Genomic DNA, 17054 nt, shown 5'->3' with positions numbered 1-17054 from the left:
AAAATTGGAGAACTTTCGCTTATTGTCATAAATTTATGCATAAAATTTGACTTCATCTTGCTGAGGACATTGCTCGGCCTCTCTGACCATACACTGGATTCATTGCCAGCTATCATGGGGACGAAATATAAGCTTGAGAGTTGGCTGCAACTGAGACACATCAATTCTTCATCCTCCCGCCGACTCAATGTCCTTAGTAAGTTCAGTAGTTCATCCATTCCTGGAGGAGAAAATTCTCCAATTACAAACTTCTCAAATGAACCCTTGACTTCAACGATGCTATAGGCAGCCTCTTTCTTCAATCCACTTCCTCACAACATTTTTCTAGCCCCTGCTACTTTCCACTTTTTATCTGATGCATATGAGTGTTGGAAAACTGGTGAGTAATGAATGAAAGGAAATGAGAGTTGTTTCACATTTACATCCAAACCCAAAGTCGAGAGCAAGTAAAGACAAAAACAATCGGTTTTCTCACAGATGAAGTTTAAGCCCTCGATATATTTACAGCACCCCAGAGTAAAGTTTAATGCCTTCGTCATATCATATATCATACAGCCTAGAAACTGGGAATAATACAACGAAGAAAACAAGTACGAACCAAATTTTAATCAAACAAGAAAATGGAAAGTACAATCAAAATCTGCCAAATCTTAGCCTTTATATAGCCAGGAAGAGTCCCCAAAGTCCGTTCCTGGAGTAAGAAAGGGTCATCCCAAAAGAAGAAGCAAATGCTGGCCATTCTTCTTTTGCATCTCGTCTTCGTTCCAGGCTGTCGTCATCCCAACTCGAATCCATCTTTGCTTTAAACAACTAGGCAACTCGCATCGGCCTGAGGATTAATGCTGAGGTTTCACCATCTCAGGTGTATGTGTAATCGGGATGAGTTTCATTAAATTGTCTAGAGTTTCTGGTAAAAATTTCCGGGCAAATAAATAACATGGTCGTTGTTTTCCATTCCACATGCAAGGACTGATCTGGATTTCTCTCTGCGTGTCAAAAGGAAATATGTCAACAGGAATGCGATGTAGTAGCGGACTTTAAATTATAATAGAAGAAAGATAACCAACCCTTTTGTCACTGGTGGCATGTACACTGTCTACAATAGACTGCGAAAATACAGCTCAAAGTCAAAAGTAGTTACAATAGTCACTATGCAGCTCGGTATATATGCAGATTTGAAGGACACAAAGCAAGATTTAACCAAAAAGCGCTAATATTTTGCATATGATTAATGAAAAAAAGGTCACTATTAACAAAATCGATGCTGGAACACTAGGATCACCACAAACAGTCTGGAAGTATGCCCGAGAAAACTTGGATTAGGGAGTACAAAAGCTGAATGTGAAGATAGATGAAAGAGTTGAACAATACTGATGTCAAAGTTCAAAGGAGTGGTCATACAGTAATATTCCGAATCAGCTCATAGGTGATGTCCTGAGCTCGGTAGGATTTCGGATGCCACTTCATTTCAGACCAATCGACATGTGTTACCGACCAATTAGAAACTCCAGCAGGATCGAACATCTGACAAGACGAGGAAAAAATTCAGTTTTAATTAGCAGGGTCAAAAGGACAGAGGAAGCATCTTAAAAAAACAAAAAAATTAAGGTGCAAAGCGGCACACTCACATAGAAAAAGGTGGGCAAATAGTGTTCATCAGAATAGCAGTTGAGCCCATCAATTCCTGGCTGTTCAATGAAAGGTTACCAAAGGCATGGTGGTTCAGTATTATGACATAGCAACCTCAATTTCCATATAAAATTAGTCAAGAAATAAAGAAGTAAACTCTAATCAAAATATTTCAGCAATTCAATGGTGTGAGTTCTTGATTCATAATTTGTGAGATATACATTTGGGGTCCTATCAGTTTTTTTTTTTTTTTTTTTTTTTTTGGAGCTAAAATTCCCTATCATGGAGCTAAGAGTTCCACACACTCTTTATCCTATTGTTTAACCCTTCTCTTGAAAATGCCTGTTTACTTGAATTTCATGTTAACGGCTCTCATGTTTCAATGGGAGTTTCCACAACACCACACAAGCCTTTATCCTACTAAGTGAGGTCGGCTATATGGATCTTCTTACGCCATAATGAATATCATGTTTAATCATTATAATTCAAGTCTTTTTTTGTCTCATTTTCGTCTATTATTATGGGTACTAGTCATGGTCTCGCATATCCTAACCGGAGTCTCTATTGGTCGCCTTCGTAAGTGTCCACATCATCTCAGGCATGTCTCCCTCAATTTTTCTTCAATAGGTGCAACCCCAAGTTTTTCTCTATTGATATTATTTTCTTATCATATCCATTATGAAAGCACATCCACATTAACAAGTTTTTCTCTACTGATATTATTTTCTTATCATATCCATTATTGTATGGAAGCACACCCACTTTAACATCTCATCTCCGCGACTAATATTTTGTTCATGTATCCGCTTTACCGCCCAACATTCGGATCCATTTATTTTAAGAACGAACTTTCTTTGACTGCTCTAAAAAGACCCCTTTATGGGGGCTAAGGTAGCGATCAGATCAAGGACAAAGGCTTTATGGGGATTCCGAGTGGGATGTGATCATCAAGGATGTACTTGATTCAATCTTTCGGGTTGCTTCTGCAGGATAATAACTAAAACCCTGAGCTAAATGAGTAAGGGAGGGCTGCTCATGTCACATAGCATACCTAACATTTATTCTATATTGGGGTGGACTTACCCCTAAGATGCTTTCAAGAGTTCACTCATCCAATAGATTTAACCTCTATCTTTTACACAACCCACGGATTTAGATTGCACAACCAGTTTGGCTAATCATGAACAAACATCTGAAATACTGAAGCAAAGTCCACAAATCAAACAGCTTCATTCAAATTCCACTAATCAAACAGCTTGGTTTTTCTCATTAATCAATTCGTCATTACATCAACTTTGCAATTAGAATATGGAACAGAGACATCCATTGGAAGAGTTTGTTATCCTACCTTTGAGTCTTTGACAATCAGAGGTCATCTTACCTCCAATTTTAAAACAGAAGAGAGGTTAGGCAAAACAGAAGGGAGGTTAAGCACACATATGGGTCCAGATAATCTTCCAGAGTGAATGATAGAACTTAATTAATAACGTAATGGTTTGTTTGACATCTAAATAAAATCGGATCATTATACCTAAAAACGTCCAGGAAAAAATTCAAAGCTGTGGAAAAGGAGAAGACTGTTGAAAACTACCAGCAAGAAATCATAAGCTAGATCACCTTGCAGTAATCCCTGAATTTGGTATAATAGAGACTGTCAGCCATGGTTATGATGGCATGCTGCCGCTTCATCGTGAACCACTGCATTATACAACACCAGATGCATATTACAACAAAAATTAATTATATTTAAAATTGAACATACTGCACTTAGTTAATCTGACAACTATGGAACTATTTCAATAATATACATCCACCTGGGCTCCCTTCCGAAAGTATTTTTTCTCAACTTCAGGCAACATGTGTTTAGAATACCTGCCATTTCCATGTGGTCCTGGATCCTCGAAGCTGCAAAAAACAGGATGGGTACTTAGACTCCGGAATGAATATATTTAATAAAGGACGATAAAAAAAATATAAATTGTGTACTTCATAGAGATATATGTAAAGTTTTGAAAGCATATCATTTATTCAGTTTCCATTGTAATTATCCAATTTTCGGGAGCATTCACTTGGTTGTGTATAGCAGGACTCGTTTTCACTAAAGCGCTAACCTTTTCTTCGAATGTTTATTTATCTTACATTACTATTTGTAAAAAGAGAGAGAGAGGAGAAAAGAGTTAATAGGAACAGCAGATTCTGCTGAAATTGGTCTTAGCCTTCAATTTTTTAGCGTTCTATATGGTAAGCCACCTATTTATTCAGAAGTTCACTACTGAATATTTCCTAAAACTAAAAACTAGAAACTAAGCAAAACAGTTGCTGCTGCAGAGAAGAATCGACATAATGGAGAGTTTAGAAATTGTTGACTTACGAATCTATAAAGCTGGTATTTGCGTGCATCAGATAGTTGTACACGTAATCAAAATCCCAAAGTGGCACACAGCTGCATTCCATAAAATTGCTTCATTTATAACTGACTGCTTACCAGAGTTTCACAATAAATGAAAATTAAGAACTTCGAAGAGAGTAAATTCTATAACCACCTGTCTGACAGAAGTACGAAACGCTGGTTATCTGGATCTTTGAGTGCATTTGCTAAAAGCCGCCTTTCAGCATCAACCATTGAAATTCTCCCCCATACCACCTTAAATTGTGAATCAATACAATGTTCAGGCAACAATAATTGTAAGTGCAGTGCTCAGTAGTAATTATGTGATGGATTTCATTATGGCTCGCTAATCGAAACAACATAATATTATTGTGAAAAAACTAAGGATCTACAGATGAGTAAATCAGATAAATCAATGAGATTTCCTTAACCGAGCTTGGAGCACTAAATAATCCCATAAATGAAAAAATCTCAAGAATTGTGTTTCAATGAATCATTTGATCCGCATTCGAATTGAACATGAAAACCACGTAAGTGTAGCTCATTAAGCATATAAGATTGTGTTCAGCGCATATAGGTGCAATATTTCAAATAAGTTAAGACAGAGTTCACGATTACTGGTTTATAAATACTTTCTAGTGCATGAACGAATCATTTGATCTGCATACAAATCAAGCATGACACTACATTAGTGTAGCTCATTTTAAGAATATAAGATTGTGTTAAGTGCATGTAGGTGCAATATTTCAAATAAATTTTAAACACGGTTCACAATAACTAGCTTTTTTCAAAAATGTTTTCAAATACTAACATGTTCCAGTAGCAGAAAATGTGTCAGACCCCCGAACCACAAAAATTAAAGCCTACCCACTCTCCATGTTTCCAATCCACACTAAAACTTATTTATTAAATTATATCTGACGTTTGGCTTTCATCAAACAAGATAAATTGTCAACATCACCAAAGCTACAGAGTAAATTTAATATAAATTAATGTCCGTCGCAGGCCAAAAACATTGAACAAGAATGCAGAAAGGGATGAGGTACCATTACCAACCTTATCACTTCGAATCTCCCGATTGATAAAATAACGACTAAAATGCACAGGTTTGTCTTTTGATGCGTGCACATAAATAGAGAATCTATGTTCATTTCCCTGCCAAACGAAGCAAAGCACAAGAAAAGAAGGTCAAACCTAATAAAAAAATATTAAATACGTTTCAAATCCAGGGAAAGAAACTGATATAAGGTTTGTAAAATTCACCCCACCACTATTTACCAAATCTAATGTCAACATTTAGTGTTTAGCAATCAGTTCCTAAGAGTCAGAAATGAGAGAAGTATAATAAATCTATTCCAAAAAAAATTGTGCGTTTCATGTTGTTTCAGTAATTCAAAAAAGTTCAAATCCGTTCAGCAATTCGGACACCAAAATAGAACATACATATTCTAAACAGACTACTTGAAACGAAAGAGAGAAAGTCTCTAAATGAGTATCGAACACACACAGTTTCCTTCACATCTTTGAGACATTTACGCCAAGACCACCGTTTAGCCGAAGTCAAATCTGTAAGTTTTGCTAACGCACTGAATGATAGCATGATAGCAAGTTAACTCAAGAAACACACAGTACCTGGAAAAATTTATCCCATAGCTTTTCAAAAGGTAAAGCACCAGGTGTCAGAAACAGGAAGCTGATTTTGGGATTGGCAGATGTATTAGAGGCCATATTCAGAATGTCTCTAATTACAACACGAGAAGCAATTTCTTCATCAGTGAGTTCTCTAGCAGCCATAGGTGGAAGCCAACTTTGCAAGGCTTTGCAACCATTAGATGAGAAAACATAACAAGCTGAAGAACTGTGAGATGGATAAACATATGTGCAAACTAAGAACAAGCTGACCAAAGAAACCAATATGATTATCCACGTTGGCTTCTTTAAATGACCGTGTTGGCGGGGCCAATGCAATATTTGCACGTCTTTCATGCCAAGATGCCACGCCTCAATCTGATTTCGCCTCGAATTCCGAAATGCACCTCAGTATCCTTAATGCTTCAAGGATGTTTCGAAGTGCTTCATCTAGAATGATTCTGAAATGGCAAAGCAGACATATGAGCATTCTAATTCGAAGAGTTCACTTAGCATTACAGGAAAATCAAAAATACATCAAACTCAAGCAAGATGTACTAAATATAAATAAATGTTACATACGATAAAAACTCAGGACAATAAAAGCTGAAGTACTTTGGCAGGCCAAAGTAGACCACTACGTTCAACATTAAAACCTGCAACTATTCCAATTAAGTTTTTAAATTTGCAAGTGAAACTGCTGATGGCAAGTCAGATACATGGAAAATTTTAACTCCCCCAGGACTTAATATAAATAAAGAAACATATAAAGTAAGCTCAGACGCCAAAGGTTGAAAAATAAACATTACCAATAATATCCAACATTTTTTTTTTGTCAATTTCCAATTTAACCAATTTAGACAGTTGATATCCAGAACACGAACACTACATCAGAATTCATACGACAATGAAAAAAACAAAACAGATTAAAATAAAGGGGGAGAATCTATACCTGGGTGAAATGATTTAAAAGTCAAGGGTGAGATGTAAAAAATAGTATTGCACTGATAGTATTTTATAAAGGGGTTTGACGGATTCAAATATGCATATCTACGGTCACAACCAACGAACGGCCCAGAAATCGATGGTCCTAAGAGTCAAATCACCGAATTAAAACATTAACACCAAAAAGTCAAACCTAACTCTGTACCTTGATCGACAATCATCAAACCTCTTCAAATCACAATCATTAAATATACTGACCTCCAAACACAAACATAAGAGCAGACAGATAAACGTACACCAAAAATTCAAAATAAATCAATAGCAAAAATCACTGAAAAACACATGAATATCCCTCCATGCATCTCTGGAACCAACTAGAGATCGAATTACCTGATTGATTCGAAAATCTTGAGCACATAAGATCTGTGTGTATACGTACGATTGTGTATATATATATTTATATAGATTATGCGTACGAGATCTAGGGCAACTCGATATACCGAATAAATCACTGTGAAATTGCGTTCGAGCTTCAGAGTAGAACTGCAAAGTATAGATACAGAATTGGAGTGTGAGTCATAAAATCAATATATGAAGATTACGTGGATATGGATTAATATTTATATTTAATAGAGATGCAGCGGATTCGAATGGTTGAGATGTGTTTGGGTTGGGGGAAATATTAACACATTTGTCTTGACAGATTTGAACGTTTTTTGTCTTCATCCAAACACCATAATATTTAATCCGCCAATTTTATTATTATTTGTAAATATATGTTTAAATCATAAATATGTTTAGATTAGAGAAAGTATTAATTAACACATCTGTCTTGAGAGATTTGAACGTTTTTGGCCTTCGTCCAAACACGATAACATACAATCTCCTCAGTTTCATGGGTTATATTTTATGAGACGGATCTCTTATTTGAGTTATTTATGAAAAAATATTATTTTTTATGCTAGGAGTATTACTTTTTATTGTGAATATCGGTAGGGTTCACTTGTCTCAGAGAGATACATGCTCCAATTTTATTATTACCGGTGAATGTGTGTACAAAATCATTATCATGATCATTAATAGATCGAGTTGATTAATAAAATTTTGTTATAGTTTTTAAATTATTATCTTGATAACGATAATAGAATAATATTAAATATGTAACTTGTAGAGATGTAAGTTGATTTTTGAATTTTGAAAGTTGATTAGATAGTTTAGGTACGAGTTATATGAAAAATATTGCTCATCTGAAATCTAAATGGACGAAGTATTTTCATAAAAACTAATCGATGTCACATAGTCGGACCACCAAATACCTCAATCTAAAATAAGTACTTCAGCCTTTATATATATAGTATATGTCATTATTTTTTAAAATTAAAGATGTTGACATGTTGAAACTATTTTGTTATTATACCTTAATATCATAGGTTTCTATTTTATACCATTCATCTTTTGCAAATAAAATGTAAAGTGTGATTTTATTTTTATTTTTTTGGGTAAAATCTATTTAAATGAAAAAAATATGAAATTCGTGTAATAATTTGGGAAGCGATTCGAAATAAGGTAGCGTTGTGTTTGACTCGAAAGATGTGTGAAATCGACATTATGTGAACAAAATCCAGGTTTGTGAAAAACTTAATATTGAAGATTTGGAGTTAATCTGACTTTTGTCAGGCCCATGCATTCTCATGGATTTCGGGCTTGGTTCAAGCCCAAACTACATAATTTTCATTTTCTAGATAACATTTTTTATATTACTGAAAACAAAATAAATATATTTTTTTAAAAAAATAATAATAACTTTTGGTGAAGATATTTTTGTATTTCATACTTTCTCTCTTATGCCACTGCAAAATTGCAGATACAAATTATGAAATCTTTATTTTTCGTTGATTCACAAATTGTGTGATACAAATTTTATTCTGGAGAAAAATATATATATTTAAATGGAATGTGCAGTGGATTGCTTTTATTAGTTTTATGAATTTGTGCGTATATATATATATATATTAAAAATTACATTATAAAATACTTGGATTTAAATATATTGTTTAAAGAAAATCTGTATCGCACACATACGTGTTACTTAAATATAGTATATATTTTTTTGACGGAATATGGAATTTTTTTGTATGCCGAGAATAATGGACTTTCAGAGAAACGCGACTAGGGTGTAAAGAGCAAAAGGGGCAAGACAAAGCCAAAAAGTTACAATTTAAATTTTTTTTAAAATAATATGGTGCCACCTTCAAAAAAATGTATATAACAGGTATGTTTTGATGCATTAGGATAAAGTCTGTATATTTATTTGAAGTAAAATTGATGGTAACTTGCTCAAAATTCTCAAAACCAAACAAAAATTTGCTTTCAGTCTCCGTGTCAGAAAAAATGTGTTTGAACTCCTTGGGTGCACATGTCATTTATGAATGAATGTCAATACAAAACATTAAAAACATAGTATTGGTATATGATATTTGAGTATCAATTGTTTCAAATATGATATTAATATATGATTTTTGAAAACCTAAACATGTATAGTAAATACTGATATTGATGACATAATTTCTTTTCGGATAAAAATAGATACAAAAGTACAAAACATTGAAATTTGGTATTATATATGATATTTAAGTACTCATTGTTTTAGATATGATATAAAAGATAAGACTTTGAGTATAAAATTTGAACAACTATATTAATATCAACATTTTATTCAAATATTTGGGTAATATAATATCATATATTAATATTAAATATGAAAGAGTTGGTGTTCAAATATCATATATCAGTACAATATTTTCAATGTTTTATGTCAATTTTCATTCAAAAAGACAAATGTATCATTAATGATGATATTTGTTTGACATGTTTAGGCACTCAAAACATATCAGATCTGAAACAATTGATACTCAAATATCATATATTAGTATCATAATTGAGTGAGTCTCATGTGAGACCGTCTCACGGATCATAATCTGTGAGACGGGTCAACCCTATCCATATTCACAATAAAAAGTAATACTCTTAGCATAAAAAGTGATACTTTTGCATGGGTGACCCAAATAAGAGATCCGTCTCACAAATAAGATCCGTGAGACCGTCTCACACAAGTTTTTGCCATCATAATTTTAATGTTTTGTATCGATTTCATTTGAGAAAAGATTAGAGAATACAAACACATTTTGTTATAGATTAGGGAGTGCAAACACATAATTTTCTTCCAAATTTAACCTAATATTGAACTTTTTTTTGCCAAGAATAATGGAATTTCAAACGAACACGAGGAGTAAGGCGCAAAGGCAACCTGTGTTGGCAAAAAGCCAAACACGACAAAGCCGAAAAATTCAAATCTTTTTTATAAAAACATGGTGCCACTTGTAGCGCGAAATTGCCACAAATAAGCCTTTTATTATTATTGCTCGGTAGAAACCAGTATAATTAATTTGATTTTAAAAAACAATAAATTTTCATAAAATTTATATATATATATATATATATATATATATAAATATTATCCTTGTTTATTTTACATTTTTTTGGTAGAAGATGTATAAAAATAGATAATATAATTTTACTCGCCAAAATTCGAATGATTTCCAAACCTAACTAGTGTAATTGTGGGGGACAAATTTTGGTTTGAAAGCTGTATATGTTTTTGAACCTTTTTCTTTGGCAATTGATTATTGGTTTTTATCATTTTATTGGAAATCGTGTCAATGGAGATGGCTTTCCCTCTAATGGTAAAAAATATATCCACGTTTTACATTGAAAAATATTCAAACTGCTACAAATAATTCATCCTGAAATAATATAGAAGTATATGACAAAAAGTAGGTCCGGTCTTACGAATCTTTTTTTGTGAGAAGAGTTAATCCTACCGATATTCACAATAAAAAATAATTTTCTTAGCTTAAAAAGTAATATTTTTTTCATGGATGACCCAAATAAGAGATTAATCTCATAAAATACGACTTCCGAGACCGTCTCACACAAGTTATTGCTTATGAGAAATCAAACCTTACTATATCGGATATATTGGGCGAAAAACTACAACAATAAAAGTCATAAATAACAAATAAAAGTTTGAAAATTTACTACAACTTAAATCGTCAATCTTCAGAATTTTTTTTACAAAAAATAGATTTCAAACTATGTTATTCCTTTCAATAGCTTTAAATGCCTTTTATTAGTTAGAGAAGAAATGTTATTAGTGTTTAATATATAGAACTTAAATGTATATCAGGAAAACTGAAGTTTTCGAAGTCTATATAAATAGACGCGAATAAAACTCATGTATCTACTTAATTGGGAAGGTTGTATGTTTGATTGTTTTTGTTCCTCAATATTGTTAAGTTTTATTTTTAGTTCGATATAATTATTGTTTTTAATAATTTTAGTTTTTTTCGACATGAATGATATTATATGATACCAGTGTGATTTATCTGCATAATGATACATCAATAGTTTTGATAAAAATGATTAAAATTATCAAAACTCGAAATATATACGTGTAAGACCGAAATTTGTTTAACATAACGACCAAAACCATAAAACAAAATGCCTAAAAATGTAATCTTTCCTAATTGCTTTATTTGGCAACTATTCTAAATTTTCAAGTTCAAAGCTTTTTAGTTTTGCCATTCTCGATCCATTTTGAAATTCGCCACTCCACACCTGTTCGATATATCCGATCAAATTTTATCAAGAAATGCCAATAAACGTAACGATGCACTGAGCATTGTCACAAGAAAGATCACGAGGCCAAACCATTCACAGCCACAGACACCTTTTTCGAACTCCAACAGTACTCCACACTTGGGGTTGGTGAACATATGATTTACACGGGAAGAGATGAAATTAGGCAATTTGATATATCAGCAAAACTCAACATGTGTAAACAATTAATACCCATCGAGCTTTGCATGAGAAGAGGAGAGCGAACTGTAGCCAAGAACAACTTGCCGGAATCAATTTGATCCGAGGCAAAATGTGCATTGCTCAGAAACCAACCGGCAAGTCATCCTTGGCTGCAAATCACTCTCGAGCTCTTCATGCTAAACATCAAGAGATCAAGACCACAACACCAACGCATCATGAGCTTGTTATATAATGATTCCACATTGAACTGAAGCATGGTTTCTTGTGTTTATATAGGGGAAAAGAGGATGTAGAAGATTAAGTAAAATGACTGTGTGGCCTTAAATTATTCAGTCAGGTCAACAACTATCCAAAAGATGGCGCAACGAGTGGCCATGCATGATTGCAACAAAATTATTCAGATTCTCCTTCCATATTGAGAACAGTCGATATTTACCAAGTATGGACACACTGGCTATAGCTTTAATAATTTTTTGCTGCCGAAATTGGAGTTCGAATATTTTTTTGACACCCTTAAACGTAAATAAGTGTGGTGTGTTTTTTGAATTGATTTAAATGTATCATTCTTTAATAAGTACAACTATCAAGAATTGTATTATAATAAGCTGATGTATTTTGAGCAGGACAGATCACGTGCATGAACAGGCTAATAATAATTTTGCAAGATAAAATATTTTCAGTTTCTATGAATTCTAGAGCAGTGGGAATAGAATATATTATCAAGTATTCAATTAGAAAATATATATAAAGATCTTGTGGAATGGGATGGTCAAAAAATGAATATAATTAGAGGAAGAATCGAGGCTCTTGAGGACTTGGGAAGCCATTTCCTTCAAACGGCGTGTTCGGCCCCTTCACTCTTGAATTATTTTATAAATAAATAAATATATATATATATATATATATATATATATATATATATATATATATATATATATATATATATATATATATATATATATATATATATATATATATATTAATGTCTCGTAACATGCATTACATGTACGACGGTGCATATGTTTAATATTTTTATGTTAAAAATCTTTTGTTATTTTCGATGTTATGGTTTTTTTTTAAAATTTATTTTAGGAGTGATATATATAATCAAAAAAAAAATATTCAAAAGTTGAGATAAAGAAATATTTTAGTATTTTTTTAAAAAAAAATAATTGGAAAGTGATATGGTAGTATTAATAATTTATACATCAGAAAATCATATATTTATTTTGCGACACTGTTAACTCAAAATATTCGACATATAGCTAATGATTTAAAGTGTATCTTGTAATCAAAATTTTAAGTTTGAGATAAAATATCGGATTTGAGACCTAATTATGACAAATCCTTATCTTGTAAAAAAAGCATACTAGGTATGTCTTTGAAAAAAACAAAACAAACATATGTAATATTCCAAATGATTTTTTAATACAAAATTTTAGATACAACAATCATTATTATCATTACTAATAAAAAATCATAGAACATTTGCTGATCTTAGTATGAGGGACCTGGTCCATTCTCATGCATTTAAGTCATGGAATTATTAATTAGACTAATAGTTTTCAGGTTTGACAAATGAAAATCGTGGAACATTGCTAATCTTAGATTTGTTTTCCCATATATGACGTCAATGATGATGACCAAGTAAATCGGGTGAACTAAGTGGGCGATTTCACCGGTCGGGTGAATTCTTCTCGGAAACGTGGGAGACCGGACTGGTAGTTCTTGAGTTGAAGAATCTGTATGCTTTAAGAACAAAGAACGTTACTACTCCAATGCTCAAGTCAGTTAAGTGTCTTTCACAAAAGAAAAATGCAATATAAAAAATGCATATTGAGTATGATTTGTGTAAAAATATTATTAATCTCCTTCTGGATTTAGTAAACCTATGTACTCATAGGAGAGAAAGTAACGATGACCTTATTTTTAGTGTCTGGTTACTACTCATGGCAAAATGTATGCCCATGTCCTGCCTCTTGAAACTGACACATCTGACAGCTCATACTGCTTCTAGTCTAGTCACATCATCCTTACGCGCACTGAATGTCATGTCAATGATTTCAAAGCATGTTATCCATATACATGGAGCCGAAATTGACACATGTCCTGAGGTGCTAGGCCAAATGATCGTGGTGTGATAACGAGGACATGACGCCTAATCTCATAAGTCCTAATGCACTACCTGGGCAAAGCTAAGAACCCGGGTTCATCTGGGCACGTGTCGGTCTGATCTGCTTCCCATGTGTTACAAACCCAAGGATGGACTACCAAAGAGTGCTCCCTTACCCAAGTTGGTTCTCGCCCTGACTAACTTCTACTCTTGGATCTGTCCTCTTGCCCGAGGTCTAGGATGACCCAAGTTCTTCCCTCTTTCCGGTGTATCACTACCACATAAAACATGGTTGCTGGTTGTGAATTGAAAGAGGAAACTCTTGGATTTACATCTTATGTTGACAGGAGGTCAACAAGTATGGCAGAAGATTAAAGATCCTGAAGATCAATTCATGGCTTTGTGTAATGAAGCTAAGGAGGTGTCTTCCATTTTGGAAATCAGCAGAGCCAAGTACTCATCATCTGCAAATGATCTCACAGGTTTGACTACAATAACGGATTGCTAAAGTATATTAAGGTTATGAAACGATGAAGCAGCGTGTTGTGATTGAGTAATGGTTATTGAAGTCCATTCTGTTTTATATCTCAAAACAATGCCCTTTGATGACGTTTGATACCAAGTCCATATGATTTAACTGCTCTTAATCGCTTGCTAATGTATAAGTTTCTGTTGCAGCTTTGAAAATGGTGAATCCGGTTACTTTATTTAGTTCCATTTCTTCTCGGGCATCACTGCCTAGTTTTTTAGACAATACTTCAACAAAATACGATGAAGGGTATGGAAGTAGTAGCGACTTCTGTGAGGAGTCCTGTATGTTTTCTGAGAGTCATCAATCTACACTCAACGGCTTATATGCCTGGGAAAAGAAACTTTATCAGGAAGTCAGAGTACGTGCCCAAAACACAAAGAACTACTTCCTCTATTACTAAAAATAGTAGAAATCCGAAAGCAAGTAATGTATGTCAATGTGTTATGCTCCTTTTGAACCAAAACAAGATGGTGCAAGTGTCCGGTGATGGCTTATGAAAAGAAATGTACGCAGCTCAGGAATCAAGAAATGAAAGGAGAAGACCGTTGTGTTGTAGATAAAAAAAAGAGATGCCATAAAATATTTGCAAACTCAAATGAAAATTCATTACATTCAGTTAAGGCAGTCTCAAAAAGAATTGAAACTTTGTGGGATGAGGAGCTGGAGCCTCAGATATCGGAATTAGTTCGTGGGTAAATCTATAAAAACCCTTTATTTTTCTATGTTTCTTGCTAAGGCCCTTTTAGCTTTTAATGAGGGTATTTTTTGACTAAATATTGACAGGTGAGCAACGACGTGGGAGGTCATGGCAGAGTGCCATCGACTACAAAAACGAACAATAGAAGAAACCAAGATATTACTTGCTAGAACGCCTTCAAAACCTGCAAGAAAAGAGAAATACACAATAATGCCACCACCCGGAGTGGCATAATCTACACCAATCAGCTGCGCTAACCTTGAGACAGAGCTCAGAAACTGGCGATCCTGCTTTGACGTGTGGGTTGTTTCTCAACGATCATTTGTTCATGCATTAGCAGGATGGCTCTCGTGTTGCATTCGTGCAGATAAAGATTCGGAAAAACAACCATTCTCATCTCAAATGTCCTTAGGGGATCCACCAATGTTTAGAACATGCATTCAATGTTCCCAAGTTTTGGATACCATACATGAAGCACCGTGGCTCAATGGACTCGAGAATTTTGGAGGGGCAATTGTAGGGAACTGTTGGATTTTTTATATAGACTCTCGAAAAATTCTGGCTATACAAATTTATTTTCGATCAAATCGAAACACAGTGAAAACGATTACATAATTTCATAAATTATAATCGAGCATATGAATATAAATTAGGGATGAATTTTAAACAAAAATATTTACTAGAAAACTAACCTCGTGTAGTTTTTGTTGGGTTTGGGCCCAATTCCTTCTCCAGCCCATTACCTTAACCCTTAGTGTTCCTTCCATATTTAGGCTGGGCTGTATGGCTTTTAAATAAGGCGCTCCTTTCTTTCTTTCGGAGAGAGCCGCCTTCGTTTCTTTCTCCCCAAGAGAGCGAATAGCCGATTGAGAAAAGAGAGATCGAGACTTGCTTCGTGTGCGTCTTCCTTCGGTGACTGAGTGTCTTTAGTGTTCTCTCTGAGTTGTGTTCCTTTCTCCCTTGCTTGTTCTCCTGACAGCAAGGCGACGAATTCTCTGTGTGAGTGTGTAACCGCTGGCCGTGAGAGCTTTGAGCAGTGAGCGTTGGGAAACCTTTGTGGTCTTCGCCTTGGTTCACTGTGTAATTGGAGAGGCCGTATCAGTTCGTCTGAGCCCGTTTCATCCTAAAACTTTATATTCTATTGTTTCTTGTTGTTGTTGAGTTTCTGCAGGTTGGCCGCCATTATTAGAGGAAAGAACAGCAGCACAGATCCATGGCCACCTAACAGTGGTATCAGAGCCATTGGTTGCTGCCGCCCGCTGCCCGCCCTGCATGCTTGCTGCTTGCTGCCGCCGCTGTCCACCTTGCTGCCGCCGCTGTTCACGTCGGTTCGTTGGAATTTGAAACTCTTACTTAGAGTTTCGCTCTGGTATATTGGCTGAAACCTCTTTTACTGCATTTAGTAGCGTAACCGCTTGCCGCGGATTTATGTGCTGGGATTTGCTGCTGGTAGAACTCTAGGTTTTATGTGCTTGTTGTGTTTGCATTTTCGTGGCGAAAAGTTGCTTCCGCTGTGTTCGCTTTGATCTTGGTGATTTAAATTTTCTCTGTGTGAAAATTTGTTATTTTTGATCAACTGTTGTGTTTTTTGAAAAATGGCTATGACTGAATATCATCTTGAACCTTTTAATGGAAAAACGGATTTTTCAATATGGCAGCAGAAAATGAAAGGTATTTTAGTACAACAAAGAGTTTTCAAAGCGATAGACTCGTCATATTCTGCTGCTGAAACTCCTGAAAAAATTGCTGAAATGGATGAGTTTGCTTATTCGTCTATAATTTTGAACTTGTCTGATTCTGTGCTAAGGAAAGTTGGTAAACTGAAATCGGCTAAGGAACTCTGGGAAAAATTAGAAGAACTTTATACTGAAACTTCGTTGCCTAGTAAATTGTTTTTGCTTGAGAAATTTTTCCGGTTCAAACTTGATTTAAACAAGGACATCGATGAGAACCTTGATGTGTTTACCAAATTAGTGCAAGACATTAAGCAAACAGAAGATAAGAATATTGATGATTACACCCCTATTGTTCTTTTAAATGCAATACCTGATTCTTACAGTGATGTTAAATCTGCTATTAAGTATGGTAGAGATCAGGTAAGTTTAGAAACTGTTGTGAACGGTCTGAAAAGCAAAGAGATAGATTTAAAAACAAATAAGGGTGGTAATAATTCTGGTGAGGTTATGTTTGTTAGAGGAAGGTCTCAACATAGATTTCAAAATCAAAAACCTTCAAACAA

At 34.3% G+C, this 17054-nt stretch overlaps 1 protein-coding gene and 1 pseudogene across 2 annotated transcripts; one reads left to right on the top strand and one right to left on the bottom strand.

Moving 5' to 3' along the window:
* Positions 1-447: 447 nt before the first annotated feature.
* On the bottom strand, positions 448-7204 carry LOC140804332 (glycosyltransferase BC10-like). 2 transcript variants are annotated; one of them, XM_073160275.1, is made up of 11 exons: positions 6983-7203; positions 5651-6108; positions 5075-5173; positions 4173-4273; positions 4001-4072; positions 3444-3534; positions 3247-3327; positions 1629-1688; positions 1402-1524; positions 1068-1106; positions 448-986 (listed from the first exon to the last, which is right to left on the bottom strand). In XM_073160275.1, exons 2-11 carry the CDS (start codon positions 6002-6004, stop codon positions 837-839), a joined length of 1170 nt encoding a protein of 389 aa, XP_073016376.1. In that variant the 5' UTR covers positions 6005-6108; positions 6983-7203; the 3' UTR covers positions 448-836. The 2 variants fall into 2 exon arrangements, 1 of the variants encoding a protein (XP_073016376.1); XR_012112161.1 differs by having other exon boundaries at positions 886-986; positions 1372-1524; positions 6983-7204.
* Positions 7205-13603: 6399 nt separating this feature from the next.
* LOC140804706 (uncharacterized) lies at positions 13604-15175 on the top strand (annotated as a pseudogene).
* Positions 15176-17054: the final 1879 nt, after the last annotated feature.

This window comes from Primulina eburnea, chromosome 11 (genome assembly GCF_022965805.1).
Source record: "Primulina eburnea isolate SZY01 chromosome 11, ASM2296580v1, whole genome shotgun sequence".
In the NCBI taxonomy this organism is placed as follows: Eukaryota; Viridiplantae; Streptophyta; class Magnoliopsida; order Lamiales; family Gesneriaceae; genus Primulina; species Primulina eburnea.
Note: the sequence above shows the minus strand (reverse complement) of the source record. Positions and strands in the feature narration are given on the sequence as shown.

Coding starts and splice junctions, on each gene's coding strand:
- LOC140804332 (XM_073160275.1), bottom strand. CDS start 6,004: ATGAAAGACGTGCAAATATTGCATTGGCCCCGCCAACACGGTCATTTA. Junction 4,274..5,074: donor GGGAGATTCGAAGTGATAAG/GTTGGTAATGGT, acceptor TCACAATTTAAG/GTGGTATGGGGGAGAATTTC. Junction 1,107..1,401: donor AGCTGATTCGGAATATTACT/GTATGACCACTC, acceptor GTATTTTCGCAG/TCTATTGTAGACAGTGTACA.